Source organism: Bombus pascuorum, chromosome 2, assembly GCF_905332965.1.
Source record: "Bombus pascuorum chromosome 2, iyBomPasc1.1, whole genome shotgun sequence".
In the NCBI taxonomy this organism is placed as follows: domain Eukaryota; kingdom Metazoa; phylum Arthropoda; class Insecta; order Hymenoptera; family Apidae; genus Bombus; species Bombus pascuorum.
Window position 1 is genome coordinate 16,993,091 of NC_083489.1, and position 14,910 is coordinate 17,008,000.

The 14,910-nt window shown below is 28.2% G+C and overlaps 3 protein-coding genes and 1 long non-coding RNA gene across 5 annotated transcripts; 2 read left to right on the forward strand and 2 right to left on the reverse strand.

Moving 5' to 3' along the window:
• Nucleotides 1–647: 647 nt before the first annotated feature.
• LOC132916707 (thiamin pyrophosphokinase 1-like) lies at nucleotides 648–6,311 on the reverse strand. Of its 2 annotated transcripts, XM_060976972.1 has the most exons (7): nucleotides 5,448–6,311; nucleotides 5,270–5,371; nucleotides 1,792–1,971; nucleotides 1,424–1,686; nucleotides 1,249–1,353; nucleotides 1,009–1,171; nucleotides 648–924 (listed from the first exon to the last, which is right to left on the reverse strand). In XM_060976972.1, exons 1-7 carry the CDS (start codon nucleotides 5,911–5,913, stop codon nucleotides 764–766), a joined length of 1,440 nt encoding a protein of 479 aa, XP_060832955.1. In that variant the 5' UTR covers nucleotides 5,914–6,311; the 3' UTR covers nucleotides 648–763. The 2 variants fall into 2 exon arrangements, with proteins under 2 accessions (XP_060832955.1, XP_060832956.1); XM_060976973.1 differs by lacking the exons at nucleotides 5,270–5,371; nucleotides 5,448–6,311 and adding an exon at nucleotides 2,119–2,229.
• On the forward strand, nucleotides 2,472–3,917 carry LOC132916710 (mitochondrial protein C2orf69 homolog). The gene is made up of 5 exons (XM_060976979.1): nucleotides 2,472–2,825; nucleotides 2,902–3,026; nucleotides 3,098–3,248; nucleotides 3,319–3,562; nucleotides 3,654–3,917. Exons 1-5 carry the CDS (start codon nucleotides 2,697–2,699, stop codon nucleotides 3,854–3,856), a joined length of 852 nt encoding a protein of 283 aa, XP_060832962.1. The 5' UTR covers nucleotides 2,472–2,696; the 3' UTR covers nucleotides 3,857–3,917.
• Nucleotides 6,312–6,481: 170 nt separating the features above from the next.
• Nucleotides 6,482–9,856, reverse strand: LOC132916704 (T-complex protein 1 subunit eta). Its single transcript, XM_060976961.1, has 6 exons — nucleotides 9,714–9,856; nucleotides 8,854–9,114; nucleotides 8,293–8,622; nucleotides 7,738–8,210; nucleotides 7,398–7,667; nucleotides 6,482–7,319 (listed from the first exon to the last, which is right to left on the reverse strand). The coding sequence occupies exons 1-6, from the start codon at nucleotides 9,714–9,716 to the stop codon at nucleotides 7,028–7,030; spliced, it is 1,629 nt and encodes a 542-aa protein (XP_060832944.1). The 5' UTR covers nucleotides 9,717–9,856; the 3' UTR covers nucleotides 6,482–7,027.
• A 47-nt stretch (nucleotides 9,857–9,903) lies between these two features.
• Nucleotides 9,904–14,909, forward strand: LOC132916721 (uncharacterized). Its single transcript, XR_009660173.1, has 2 exons — nucleotides 9,904–11,019; nucleotides 14,818–14,909. It is a non-coding gene; the product is annotated as an uncharacterized LOC132916721 (long non-coding RNA).
• Nucleotide 14,910: the final 1 nt, after the last annotated feature.

A 14,910-nucleotide genomic window follows, 5' to 3' on the forward strand; every position in this document is an offset into this window, starting at 1 on the left:
AATTTGAATTTTCATCTTTTTTTATATGTACACTATTACTTATATCAATTATTATTAAATAATTAAATAATATACCAAAGAGTTGTAGTGTATTATTTTAATTAAATTTTAGCTTTTATTAAGTACATATAAATTAAAAAATGATCAAACATATTTACATGTTTAATATCAATAATATATTAAGATTAAAATTATTACAATTATAAATTACCTTTGCAAATTTTGTCATGGTAATAAACACTAGTATTAAATTATAAACTTAAAAAGTTTACTTTTTATCTTATAAATTTTCTACTTTTCAATCATATATTATTATGGTTGAAAAGAACAAATGTACCACTTGAGTTATTAACAAAGAGTCTAATATATATATCTAGTATATACATTTCTTTTACATGTTATTTAAACAACAAGCATAACATATTTTCTAAAGTTTCAAAATCTTAAAATATTACTCTTGAACCTTTATAACTTTATATACAAAATATCCAACATTCCATAAACCTTATAAGCTTATAAATATAAATTATGCTGAACAAATAAAAAAATATCTACTTTGATATTTTTGTAATTTGAATTCAGAGAAATCTGTCTAGCTTTCTCTATTATAAAGAAATTGATCAATTGCAATATAATATACAGCAACCTTAAAAAATATTCAAGTACATATTATTATATTATAGTATTATAAATATTATTAATTCTATAACATATATTTTCCAATGTACAGAAAATATTGAAAAACGATTAACACAGAATGCCATCAAGTATTTTGTGATATTTCATAATTACTTGTACTCTTTTGAAGTGGTTCTATACCCATAGTCCATATCACTGGCGAATCTGTATTTATAGTTACTTCAGAGCAATTGTCATATGTATTTGAAGAACTCACAAGACTCCCAAATTGTAATGTTGCATTGTCTAAGAGATGAAACATATTTTTTTTTTCCTATAATACTGAACCGATTCAAACATATCACTTTCATTATATTGGTCAATACATACTTAAATTCCATTTCAAGCCAGTTGTTATTATACAGTTAACAGGTGCACCAACTGGTAACAGTCCACACCAGCTATTGTTTTCTACCAAAATTTTAGGAATTATTATACTGTGAAGACCTGGTCTTAAAACCCATGTCAATGAATTGTTTGCAATTTGAATCACCTAAAAAATACATAAAATTTAATAAATGAAAGTATCTTAAAATAAATCTAAGTTACAATTAAATAAGTAATAATTACTTGTACATGTTCAATAATCTTATCGCTTCTATAAAGTGTATTAATATTTCCCATGATATGATCAAATCTCCCTGAAGTGTCTGCAAACACGTATATTCCATTTAGCTGTAAACAATAATCGTATCATTATTGAGTATAATTCACTCAAAAAATCTTATAAAATATTCTACATTACCTTTATATCTTCTTTTTTAGCATATTGTCCCAATTGAAGCAAAGCTTTCGTATAGTCTGTGTGATCTTGATCAGGTGTTTTAATAATCATTGAGCCCATACTCTTTAGTTTTTCAAGAATTAAAGGAGAACAACTATCCATATCACCAGTAATTAAATTTGGTACATATTCAGTATTATTTCCATTTAATAAATCAATACCTTGCTCTTCTAAATAATGTAGCCATCTGTACGTTCCACCATCAACAGTAACATTAACCTGAGCTGAATAACATACGCTTCTGAATGAATTATTTTTAACAAAGATTGCCAAATATATGTAATCTTCTTTATTTGCTATTCAACTAGTTTTAAGCACAGCAAACATACCTCTTTTCCAAATTTGAAGTAAAGTATTATCTTTCCAATAAAGTGGACTGTTCAGTATAACAACAGCGTACTTGTAATGTGTATGATAATTAAATATTTGAAGAGGATCCCACACAGAGGATCCTGTTGTAAAGTTTGAATCACAGTGCATGACTAGCTTTGATTTATATCTTTTTAGAACTGAAAAAGATACGTATAGATTTGGGTTACGTTATACAATTTAAAGGCACATAATTTTGATTATTTAAATAATATTAAAATATTTAACATTTACTGTAAACGTAATAAAAATTGGAATTGACGTTCTCTATTTTTGTTATATCTTACGTAATAATTGTTGGACTTTATTCACGACGAAACTCAAATTCAAAATGGTACTTTTAAAATTGTACATAATTTGCGTACATATGTTTTATACTCAAAATAATTATATTAACTCCATTTTATATAAAAATTTAAATGCATATTATTTTGTTATTGCAATACAAAGATCATATGCTTTGGCATTACAAAAAATTATAGAATCCTTAAGTAAATTTGATCATATTCCACGTCTTACGTATATGTAACAGAAATTTTATTCAACAGGAACAGCTATATTGAAATACTAAATTGTTAAAAATATAAATTCAAATAAAACTACATTATTACAGCCATTTAATAAATCCGCCGTTCTTTAGCACTAATGTTCGTGTTATTATGTAGTAGACATTAGCATTAAACAAATGTGTATAATTGTGAAGGAATTATAAAATAATTTTGCGATAATGTAATTTGTTATATTCACAAATTGGGAGATATCATAATGTAATTTGTTATATTCACAAATTGGATGAATATAATAATGTAATTTATTATACTTACTTTCATTCTAACCTTATTGCATAAAATCATCTCGGAACATTATGTCATCTAAAATTTGGATTTGGAAAAATGTTCCCGGAATTATCGGTCGATGTGATGATATAATTTATTCACGTCCGATATTACCATCAAGTCAGGATGTTCTTTTATATTTTGGAGGTGATATTCAGGTAGATAAAATATACTATATTAAACAATAATATAGTACAATATATAAACATTTATATGAACACATTTTTATTATAGGACACTCAAGAAAACATGGAACATGCAGGTAGCAAAACGTATATAGAATGGAGTTTAGAAAATACAGCCAAAATACTTACTATTAGCTTTCCTAAAAAACATGTGTTTTTAATTCGACCATCTAGGTAATATTTATAAGCTATGTTAAAAATGACATATTTGATTTTTATTATTGTTAACTGCAATATTGTTTTAGGGTATTAGGAACGTTAAGTTATTTTGATAACTTTGTACCATCAAAAGAATATGGTATACCAGTATTTTGTCCAACGCATAATGCTTTAAAACATTTACAAGAATTACTTAAATCTCTTGTAAATAGAATTAATATATATAATACAGACAAGGTATACATACTATAAATTATGAACTGTAAATTTATGATTTTTAATTGATACAAATATATTTGATGTCTAGGAACTTACTCACTTGAATATTGAGAAAGTAAAACTAACATTAATTGGCTTTAGCAAAGGTTGTATTGTTTTAAATCAATTACTCCACGAGTTTCATTATTACCAAAATAAATTAGATCCTGATATTGAAATTAATAACTTTATACGTCTCATTGAAAGCATGTGGTGGTTGGATGGTGGACATGCAGGCTCTAAGGATACATGGATTGTGGAAAAATCCATATTAGAATCTTTTGCAAACTTAAGTAATACTATTTATTGAGCTTGAAGCCCTTACAATATATTTATTAAGTGCTTTGTTAACTTTACATTAAACGTTGATATATATTATTATAGGGATAGATGTTAATGTTCATGTTACGCCATATCAAGTTCAAGATTCTCATCGTCCATGGATTGGTGAAGAAGAAAGCCATTTTTGTAATATTTTACGAAATTTAGGAATTCCTATAAAACGAACTTTACATTTTGCAGATAAGACAAGAAGTTTACAAAATCATTTTAATGTTCTTAAAGCTATTCGGATTTATACACAATAATGTTATGTACACAGTAACGTTATTTATAGTGATAACATTAAATGGAAAATGCCTATAATGATTTCTGATGTTTTATTTCATTAATTAGGTGATACGAAAATATATGAACTTCTTAAGTACAGTATCACATTTCATAGAAATTTTTTTTATGGTAGAGCCTATGATAGAATTATTTGAATTAAGTATAAAATATCGATTTTGTATTACCACATAAGGGAGAGGCTGAAGGTATGTGCAATCGGGTAGAAGATGACTCTACGTGAAAAGATAAGTCGAAAATGTAGGATGAATTTTTTTCATATGACGTTCCGTTTTCGAGAAAATCAAGTTTGAAGATTTGAAAAGTATGCTTAAACTTGGCTAATACCGGACTGAAGAGGAATAAATAATCGACAGGAGGCTAAACTGCATATAAAAATAAGTCGAAAATATAAAACAAATCTTTCTGCAGGAAGCTCTGTCTCTGAAAAAAATAGATTTGAAAATATATCTTGCGCTTTTACAAGACCAGGTTCTTAATCGACCATGTTTAAACTTTATTTTCTTGAAAATAAGGTTTTAAATTGAAAAATTTGATTTTACATTATTTTATTTTTAACTTATTTTCGTGTGTAGAATAACCTCCTGCTCATTTGCTCATATCTAGTCGGTACTTAGCCAAGTTTAAATATATTCCAGTAAATCTGATTTTCTCGGAAAGAAAGCATCGCATGAAAAAATTTTATTCTATATTTTCGGCTTATTTTTTCACATAGAATCATCACCAGCCCGGTTGTATCACCCGCCCGGTAGCACCCTGTATAATTAAAAAATTGTATATTCATACAACAAATGAATAAGAAAATCCATAATTGTAACAAGATGATATAAAATTTTAATTATAATTTATATTCATATTCTTTTTATAAATCGCATTTAGCTCTTTAACTCACCATTTATGCATGTATAGTGAATATAAAAATAAATATCGATAATATATGTAGCATTATATGTTTTAATGCTAAAATATTATTTTCATATGATAACTTAATATGAACATAAAATGTATTTTATAAAAAATTTTATAACATATTATTAATGCATCATCTAAACAATATTTTTACAAAATTTTGAAATATCTTTTCAACAACTTAAGTAACATACCCTTAATATTATATAATATTACAAGTAATATATAAATTTTACAAGAAAATTTTAGAAAATAACTTTGATACACTGTAATGCTTTATCTACAATATAGAGATATTAATTTAAATAATAAGCCATACAAAATAAATATTCTGTGATATTAATTTGAATTTTCCTAGCATCTATTTGAACATTTTGTATGATAGTAAATAATACTTCCAGATTCTGAAACAAATTGTTGTTAAATAATTAAATTTATATAGTTTCCATAATAAAAATAGTTACCATTATTTAAGTGTGATAATTTAACTTCAGCCCATTCATCAGATCCATCGCAACAATCACAATATCCATCATTAACTTTATAAGATGGTATTTTTATTGGGACTTGTTCAAAAATAATCATAATGTCATTAATAGAAAAATAAATATTATATAATAAAATTTAAATTATTAAGTATACCTATAAATTGCGAGGATGAAAGTTCACAATTAAAGACACCATTATTACATGCATTGGTACCAGGCTCATCACTACCATCCAAAGGACAATCACAGTAGTTATCATTAATTTTAAAAAAGTCTATTTCGTCTTTTGAGGTAAAACAAACAAATTTCCCCCGTACATTTGGCAAGTATTTTGAAATATCTTGATCACGCGTTCCATGTAACGATACAGTTCGACCTCTTTTATCGCGAAGTAATTTTGAATGCAATGGTTCATTCCATCTTGAACTCATTTTACCATCGCTATAATTAGTTGTTCGTACAGATCCACTAATGTATTTTCCTACGATCGCTTGATTAAGTTTTTTAAAGTAAACTAACTGATAAGCAACGAAAATAATAGAAACTATGAATACACAAATTAACGTATACTTCAACTTTTTTCGCAAAAATCGACGTTTCCAAAATTTTTCGATTTTCATATTTACCAATTCCCTATACTAATTGGAAAAAAGTTGTAAGCAATACTTTTTTGTTAAATCAAAATTTTGTTCATGTTAATTGGGTAATTTCTTTTTTCAATATATGTTTCATATATCTCATAACAAATTCACATAAAATAAGTTTTTCATAATTAACAATCACACCATTCACGCCAGGCTTTATTTACAAACAGCATGTAACTCATTCTGTTTCCTTCGAATTCGATGAAGTCAAAATTAATCTATCATAAACTGGTTATACAAATGAAGTTGTCTACAAATCTACAAGTCATCGACAACTCCAATTATCGAAACAGTTCGAATTTCGCCTCGGAAGGTTAACGATTCGTAATTAAACACAAACATTGATATTAACATAATTGTCATTTTAATTGCTACTATAGTAACAGTGATATTCTTCATAAAAGCTTTTAGTGAAAATTTTTATTCCTAGAATAAGCTTACAGTGAAAATGTTTAAATATTTAAATTAAGAATACAGGTATTTTAAGGATAATGTAAGGTAAGGATAATGAACAAAATTATGTTATGTTTTTATCCTAACACTCTTAAACTTGTGAAACAGGAAATGCTTTTTATTAAAAATACTAAGCAAATGTAAAATGTTACATTAAAACTAAATCAAAACCTATTTGTGAATTTCGTGATACAATGACGGCGAAATTTAATAACAAATAAGCAGTAGTTACCATAATCGTTGATGTTATCATTTATAAGGTCAATAATGTAATGACAATATTTTCATGTTCTTTTAATTTTTTGTGAAGCATACAAAGAATTTTTCCTTTTAATATTAAATTTCGCAATTAAATCAATAGCTTACAATTTTATAAATGAAAAGTGGGTATTCTTGTAACTTGTACATATATAAAATACGATAAACATAATATTATGTTACTATATTGTCCTGATTGTAATTTTTGCGATAAAATATTGAATTATTCCCGAAACAAGACTTTAAAATTCATTTTATCTTATATTACAATATAGAAAAGAAGTATGTAAAAATTGTGTTGAATAATTTGTAATGATATAAGCGGATTCTTGCAATACATTAGCACATGTTTTTTTTAAGTTAATAAAGCGATTTATTATTACATTGGTCTTCCCATGCCACGACCCATTGGAGCATGTGGTCCATTATCCTGACTACTTTTGGGGTTTTTTATAGTTTCATCAACAGATAAAATAAGACATGCTGCTTCAGTTGCAGCTGTTAAGGCATTAATTTTTACTACAGCAGGTTCCCACACATAAGCCAACATATTATCACCAATGTCTTCGTTGTTGATATCAACACCATAAGTATGCATGCCTTTATGTTGTTTCTGTCGCAATTTGTTCAAAATATTTGTTGCATCAAAACCAGCGTTATCGCATAGTTGTCTGAAATTAATATAATTATTATTTTTTAAAAAATTAAAATTATAGATGTTAAAATAAAAGTTGAATTAAAATACGTACCTTGGAATAACCTCAAGTGCACGAGCTATTGCTCCAATTAAAAGTTGTTCTTTTCCTGCTATTACACGAGAATAGTCTCGTAATGTTTTCGACAGTTCCATCTCAATAGCTCCACCACCAGCTACATAGGCATTTGTTTTAAACAAACGTCTAACAACCATGATAGCATCATGCAAAGATCTTTCCGTTTCTTCTAAAAATTGCTCTGCTCCTCCGCGAAGTATAAATGTACATGTTTTAGCACGTGATCCTTCATAGAAGAAATTGAATCTAAAAATAATTATTTTGATATAATAATCATTAATTATTAACGTATGATTATTTGTTGCATTTAAAATACCTTTCTCCTCCAATTTGTCTTTCCTCAAACACTTCACATCTACCAAGATCTGATTCTTTGATGTCATGTACAGTTGTTAGAATACTTCCACCACATGCTTTCATTGTCCTTTTTAAATCCTCTTCAGGAACTCTACCTGCGCAGAACATGTCTCGATCTGCGAAATATTGCGTAGCGACATCACCGATTGGTAATTTCGATAATACTACTTGCGCTCCACTCTTGTGAATCTTGTCAAGCTTGTCATATAAAATTTGCCATTCAGCATCAACTATTTTTTGGTATTCCATAACATTATCCACACGTATTTCAGCATTGTCTCTTTCTGCTTTAAGTTCTAATTCTATATTTAATAGAGCGATTTTACAATCTTGATATTTCTTAGGTTGCATTTCAAATCCAGCATACGAAAATGTTTTCTTAAAAGCTACACCTTTAATCAATTCTGAATCTTCCAATGCTCCACCGGAAACCTATATAATATGTGCAATAATAAACAAATGTAACTTAGCATTTTTCACAACATCGTGTAAATTAGCTTTCAAATAAATTTACCTTTTTAATACCGATCATATTGAGAGGTAACATCTCATCAAGCATCATGACAGCTTTTACAACCATACGACTGAAAAACTCCTTTTGCTGATGAATTAATTTTGAACTCATAGATGTAGCTGCACACTCTTCTAAAAGTTCCACTAGTTTTGTTTGGTCAGACTTATCTATCTTTACACTTACTGCATTTATTTTTTCAATTGCTACTTGAAGTGCAAGACGAAGAGCTTTAATCATTATACGTGGATGTACTCCTTCTTCAATAAATGGTTTCATTTGTTTCAAGAATTCTCCTGTTAATAAAACTACACTCGTAGTACCATCACCAACCTATAATATAAATGATAAAATTGAAACATGTATAAAACAATTACGAGTTTAATATAGAATATAATTTAATAAAATGTTTGAACATTATTGAGATAACTACATATCTTCAAGATGTTACCAGTCTATAGGTTCTTAACATACTGTTCTCTGTATATTAACTAGTGATGTTATATTTTGATTACATCACGTTTTAAGTTTTTACAGAGTTTATATTTATGACATATTATTTACCTCTGCATCTTGAGACTTTGCAATATCAACTAGGGTCTTTGCTGCAGGATGAACAATTTCCAGCAGTTTTAAAATGGTTGCACCATCATTGGAAATAGTTGCTTTTCCATTTTGATCAACAATAAGTTTATCCATCCCTCGAGGACCTAAAGTAGTTCTGACAGCATCTACTATTATTTGACATGCATTTATATTTGATATTAGCTGTTGTTTTCCTTGTGATGCATCTGTGCCTTCTTTAAGTAAAATTATTTGAGGTTGCTACAAAAAAAATACACATATATGAATGAATTAAATATTCATTGTTAATGATGATTATAATAACAATAATTATGTACTCTCATGTATCTTCCCATTTTTAATATTTTATATTTAATACATGTACATGTGCTTTTATGACACTATGGCTGCAAAAAACTAATGATGTCTGTCAGATTTCAGTAAGACAAATGAATTAAGAAACAATATTTTTTTCTTTTGTTATCACGTTAAATATTTATAGTAAATAAAACTGATCAGTTTTTATTGGAACTTTAGAAATACCACCACCTATTAATCAAATTGTTTCCACATGCTCATTGTGGGAGTAAGCCGAAATTAATCTCCATATAAGGTTAGAGCTATAATGCCATACTCATTTTTCTGTATTTCGCTTTACTAGTATTCTAAGCTTAATAACTCATTTGTATAGAATTCCCCATTATTATTAAAAATAACTGTATTTTGCTGACATAAAATCATATTAATTTTCAACATACAGCAGTTTATAACAAAATTCATAATTATAAATCTAAATTCATATTTTTTTGGTAAAAGTTTTATGTTTTCTGTAATTGAAATAAAAAATTTATTCAGCTTACCATTTTTATAAACCTACGTTATAAATTTTCAGTTTCTTAAAATTTTAGTCACTGTGCTTGAGTAAAGTTACTTCAGTAACCTGTAAATAGTATTCGAGATGATTCTACTAGGATACAAGCGTTAGGTATCATTCACACGTAACGGAAGTAGCTTCATAAAAAATGGCTGACCAATAAAAATCTCGAATTTAAACCTGTTAATATTTGAGATAATTTAAATTATAATTTTTGAAATGGATAATTACATAAAAATAAAATAAATATATTACATAAGTTGGAGTATGTATATGTATACATTTTAATACGTATATATTGATGCAATTACTTTAACTGTATTCCTAACTATGTAACATTTTGTGATTTAATAATGGATAGGAAATATAACAAAGTAATGAAAAAAGTAGATGATAATTCGGCTTTTTACTTTTATTAGTTTTTAATATTTTACAACATAACCTTCATCACAAAAGGTCGAATATTCGAAATCGTTTAAACGAAATTTGTACAAAATTATTGTTTTCGAGTACAGCGTAATACGTATATACATATTCTTGTATTAACGTTTTAATAGCAAAAGTTTCATGCTACTTTGGAAGCGTAATTTTTTTACGATAACTATGATTAAAATAAATAACATCTATGTAATAACATTAATGTATTTTCTAGTCTTGCTTCAATCTTTTAATGTTATATCATGTATGCCTTTTATTTTACCTAACAGTAATATATATAAAGTAATAAATATTACCATTCCACTAGTTTAGCTTTTAGTAAGCTTTTTTAAAACAAGCGACAGATGGCGTTGATTTAAACAAAGAGAAAATTTCGCTCGTTCATCAAAAAGCAGACGAAAACCGCAAGATTTGGAGTCAGCAGCTGACAGTCTGGTACCAGTCAACAGTACGAAGGGGAGTGTTGGGGTTGGGAGGGCGTGGGTGTAATTCGTGATCCGATTACACGAATAGAAACTGGGGTCCAACATTTACCGCATATTTATTTTTAAACATTGTAAGCATTCGCTTTGTAAGTTTCGACCGGATGCTTTTATATATATATGTACATCTAATGCCGATACAACCACCTACATAATCTGCGCCCTGAGTGACCAGTGTAAGCGCTGAAATTAATCTAGTCGTGTTAGAGCTTTTAAGCGAGGCGCGCAAGTTTCTGACAATTCTGACAGCAATTAACGATAAAATTCTAAAAAGTGTATATCTTGTGTTGCGCGATACTATTAACTTTAAGTGTAATTCAACGAAATCGTATATTCGTGTACGTTTCGGAACAAGATAATTTTATTGTCGAGGTAAAAGCAAATAAATATTTAAAACTTAAAGAATTTGTATCGCATCTCCCGAATATAATTCCATATGCTTATCCTTCTAAATGTGATTTTTACATTATATATATAATTGTGTGTGTGTTGTAGTTTTTCACTTTTGTCGTCCCTAAAATGATTTTATACATTTTTAAATTGATATTTACGTGCACTAATATTAAGGGTGGTAGAAAATTCAACGTGCCAAGGATGTGAGTTACATGAACTATGTAACACAGTACTTGTACTGTATTCATCTTGAATGTAAGATGCTGACGTTATATCATTGCACATGCGTAAAATCACTCCCACCTGAGGACGACGAGCCAATAAAAAATCGATATGTTTAAAATTTTAACGGACAAGCTTTGACTAGGTATTCTCTTAACTTTTAGTAGTTAATAGTGAAATCTTGAATCTGATGGATCTTGAGTAGTAAGTAAGCGGTTACATGTGTTGTCGCTGTATTTATTTCGATAGTTTCTTTTTGTCTTATTAAAATATTGCATAGCGCTTTCATAGCTCTGCAGTCGCGCCATTTTTATTGTTTCGTTTTGCTTTCATTACCGTTATCATTTCAATTATTTAATACGTGTTACAATAAAATGATAATAATAAGTGGCTATCACAATGAATATCGAGTTAATTTATATAACAGTGCGTTTAGTACATTTTCAGTTAAAAATTTTAAGTTATTACAAATTTTATATTTGCTCTCATATATACATGTACTATTTCTTTAAGATGAATAAATATTTCGTTTGTCCTCGTATTTATACTTGAGTGCGGTAGGCAGGTAATACGTAATTTAATATATAATCGTATCTAGTACACAAATAAGCTGTATTTTAGCTGTTATAAATAAATTAGCTGTGTTTTATTTTAACTAAGAATGAAGTAATAGATACGAACAGCAATGAAATTAACGAAACTTTAGTTTCGTATCGTTATGTAAAACAAATTTTGTCTGTTTTGAGCATTTTTTGCATTAGAAAGCGTAAGAAAAAAACTACTGAAATCATATACTATAAAGAAGTTTGATACATGTAGCGCGAACGATAATAGTATGGCAATTTGATTTATTTCTTAATAATAGAAATTGTAGAATTTTGACAATTTTTGGCTAGCTTACTTTCGCGGAGGACGTGCCAATTTCAATCTCCTTATTACGAGCAAATACGAAATACTTATCATGTTTATCGTTCAAGCGATATCATCATTTCGAGATGGAATAACAGCCAATCTGATAAACAAAGTCAGCTGTACAAATAAATACTGTATTTTTCTCAAGTGTTTTCAAAATTATATAAATTGTTGAACATGCATCTAGATTTATTAAAATAAATTATAAAAAAGTAATATTGTCTCGAGTATTAAGAAAACGATAAAATAATAATATTATTTAATATTATTTAATATTATTTATTATTATTTTATCGTTTAAAATCGATAAAAAATATTAAATTGTGTAAAAATATCTTGTATATTTATTCGTATTCTTACAAATAATTTTCCTTACTATTTTAACGCGATGTAAAAATTCATAATTTAACGTAATGTGGATGAAAAGAGAAAAAAATGTGTACTTTCGTACATAATGTGTACTCGAGACTGGGAATGAGTTTAATCTAGCGCTAGCAAGTATTTTTAACACAATCACGTATACGAACGTTAATTTATGTGGTCATTGGGCTGAAGCTAATGTATAACGTTCAATCCTACTATCATGAAACGTTCATGTATGAAAATTGCCTTAAAGTTCAAGGGAAGTATACACGGTTAGAGAGAATATTAGAAGCAAAGTACATATATTGATTAAGGGAATCGAAATAACAAGATAAAATTTATATATATATATATATATATATATATTATTTAGGTGTTTTTTTAGATCTTGCTCATTTATTTACCAATATTCTCTTAACTCTTTCAATGTCACTTGTTTTATACAGAATGCAATAGTATGTTTTCTTTCAGAACGTTTTAATATAATCGGTAAAATCATTTTTTACAACCCATTGTTTAGTATACGTACTTGCGTACATGTATACGCAGAATATCGAACGTAACGAAGTTGAACGTGGAAAAGAATTTCTCATGGCAGAATGAATTAATGTCCAGTAACATTGGATATTGTGCGAGTCTTTTTTAAAGATTTCGAAATGTTTCAAAGATTTCAAAGTTAGCTTTATCATCTTAAGTGAAAGCATACAATAGGTATCAATGTATTAGTATAAACTAATTACATTAAATTTTCTATAAAAAGCAAGTTTCTAATCGAAGCACTTGTGTCCGAAAATTATTACTTACTTTTAACAGGTAAATCTATCAGATCTATTAGATCGAGTCGTAATGTTTGTATATATGCATATCGATGGTTCTAATTAAATATATATTATATATATTAGAACTATCGGTTATGAAATATATATTAATATATATATATAAATCATATTTCTATCTTAATAAAAGATAATATTAACACTTGCCAAAAGCACTTGTATGTTTTGGGTAATTACTAAATGTCATTCAAAAAGTTAAAGATTAGCTTTGTCTTTTGGAAAATATTGCGAATATAAAAAGATTGAATCGACGCAGTCTGTTGTATGGATCATTAAAACGCAGTGTAACAATTTCTTCCATTTCTAGTCTTTTCACGATTTTCGCTAATCGCAAGGATGCTAATTCATAATAATAATCCATTCAAACGCAAACACCTTGCTTATAAGCAGTCTATCAATGCCGTAATAGATATAAATATATTGTAATAAGTATAAATAAGAGGTGTAAGAAAGAGATATAAACTGTGCTTCTAAACCTTAGATAAAATTAGAATATGATATCTTTTTTAATCCCCTGATAACCAGGTATTTAACCAGTTAACTGCGCTTAACGTCTATACTCATTGTTTGATTTTATCTGCGCACCCCGTGAGGTATTTTTGATACTAAAGTTCGCAGTTAACAGATTAAAAAGGTTGTTATCAGCGTTTGAAATGGCTAGTAGTGTAATCGTAATCCACATGATATTGCATGGTTCGCGAATCTTTAACCTTTTTCGTTTAAAATTCTGAATTCTAAAATCCTCTATCCACACCTTTCCTTTTTTCACCACCTCTACTTTCCGCATCGTCTTCTATGCTAATTTCTCCCTCTGTTTTTCTACAATCTTGCACTAGATAGATGTCTTAGCGTATCTGTTTCCTTAGAGGTCACATCTTCTTTCAGCTATCACGTTTCACCTTTCTGTGTTTTCATATCTTATCTGCGCTATTCCTAACTTCCTTCTTTCCTTTCCGTTGTTCTAATGAATTTATAATTTACACCCTTCACTGTATCTGGATCTTCTTCGCTTGCTTTCCTTCTTTTATCAGTGTATCCACTCCGGCTTGACTTACCCATCCCTCTTTATATGTATTATAACCTTGCCAAGATCTCGTTACGCCTTTGGGCTTGTTTTCACTTTCACGATCGTGTTGTCATAGTCAAATTCGTCGTGAAGCGATATTAAAATCGGAAATTCAAGAAAAACGAGCTTGTCGTGTAATCGTCTTTCGTGATCTTCATATACATTGACGTGCGAATTCTTTTGGTAGCAAATACTTTATTGAATACATATGTACGTGTACTAATTCATTTGTGAAATATTTCACATTGGTGCAATGTGAAATCATCCGTGGAACATTCGCGTATCGATCATTTAGGGAAACTAACCAAGCAGATCGCCATCATAATGTTAAAAATCTGATGGAATTGAATTAATGGGCAAAAGGTATATTCTTGCTAGGACGAAAAACAGACGGCAGTAGCGGACATTTGCAAGTTATATCTCGAACAAGAATTTATATCCACTGTACGAGAGGCATCGGAAAAATTTGAG

Coding starts and splice junctions, on each gene's coding strand:
- LOC132916707 (XM_060976972.1), bottom strand. CDS start 5,913: ATGAAAATCGAAAAATTTTGGAAACGTCGATTTTTGCGAAAAAAGTTG. Junction 5,372..5,447: donor TTCATCCTCGCAATTTATAG/GTATACTTAATA, acceptor TTTTTGAACAAG/TCCCAATAAAAATACCATCT. Junction 925..1,008: donor TGGCTTGAAATGGAATTTAA/GTATGTATTGAC, acceptor TTCATCTCTTAG/ACAATGCAACATTACAATTT.
- LOC132916704 (XM_060976961.1), bottom strand. Junction 7,668..7,737: donor AGACAAATTGGAGGAGAAAG/GTATTTTAAATG, acceptor AATTATTTTTAG/ATTCAATTTCTTCTATGAAG. Junction 7,320..7,397: donor GCACTTGAGGTTATTCCAAG/GTACGTATTTTA, acceptor TATTAATTTCAG/ACAACTATGCGATAACGCTG.
- LOC132916710 (XM_060976979.1), top strand. CDS start 2,697: ATGTCATCTAAAATTTGGATTTGGAAAAATGTTCCCGGAATTATCGGT. Junction 2,826..2,901: donor ATTTTGGAGGTGATATTCAG/GTAGATAAAATA, acceptor TTTTTATTATAG/GACACTCAAGAAAACATGGA. Junction 3,563..3,653: donor AGAATCTTTTGCAAACTTAA/GTAATACTATTT, acceptor ATATTATTATAG/GGATAGATGTTAATGTTCAT.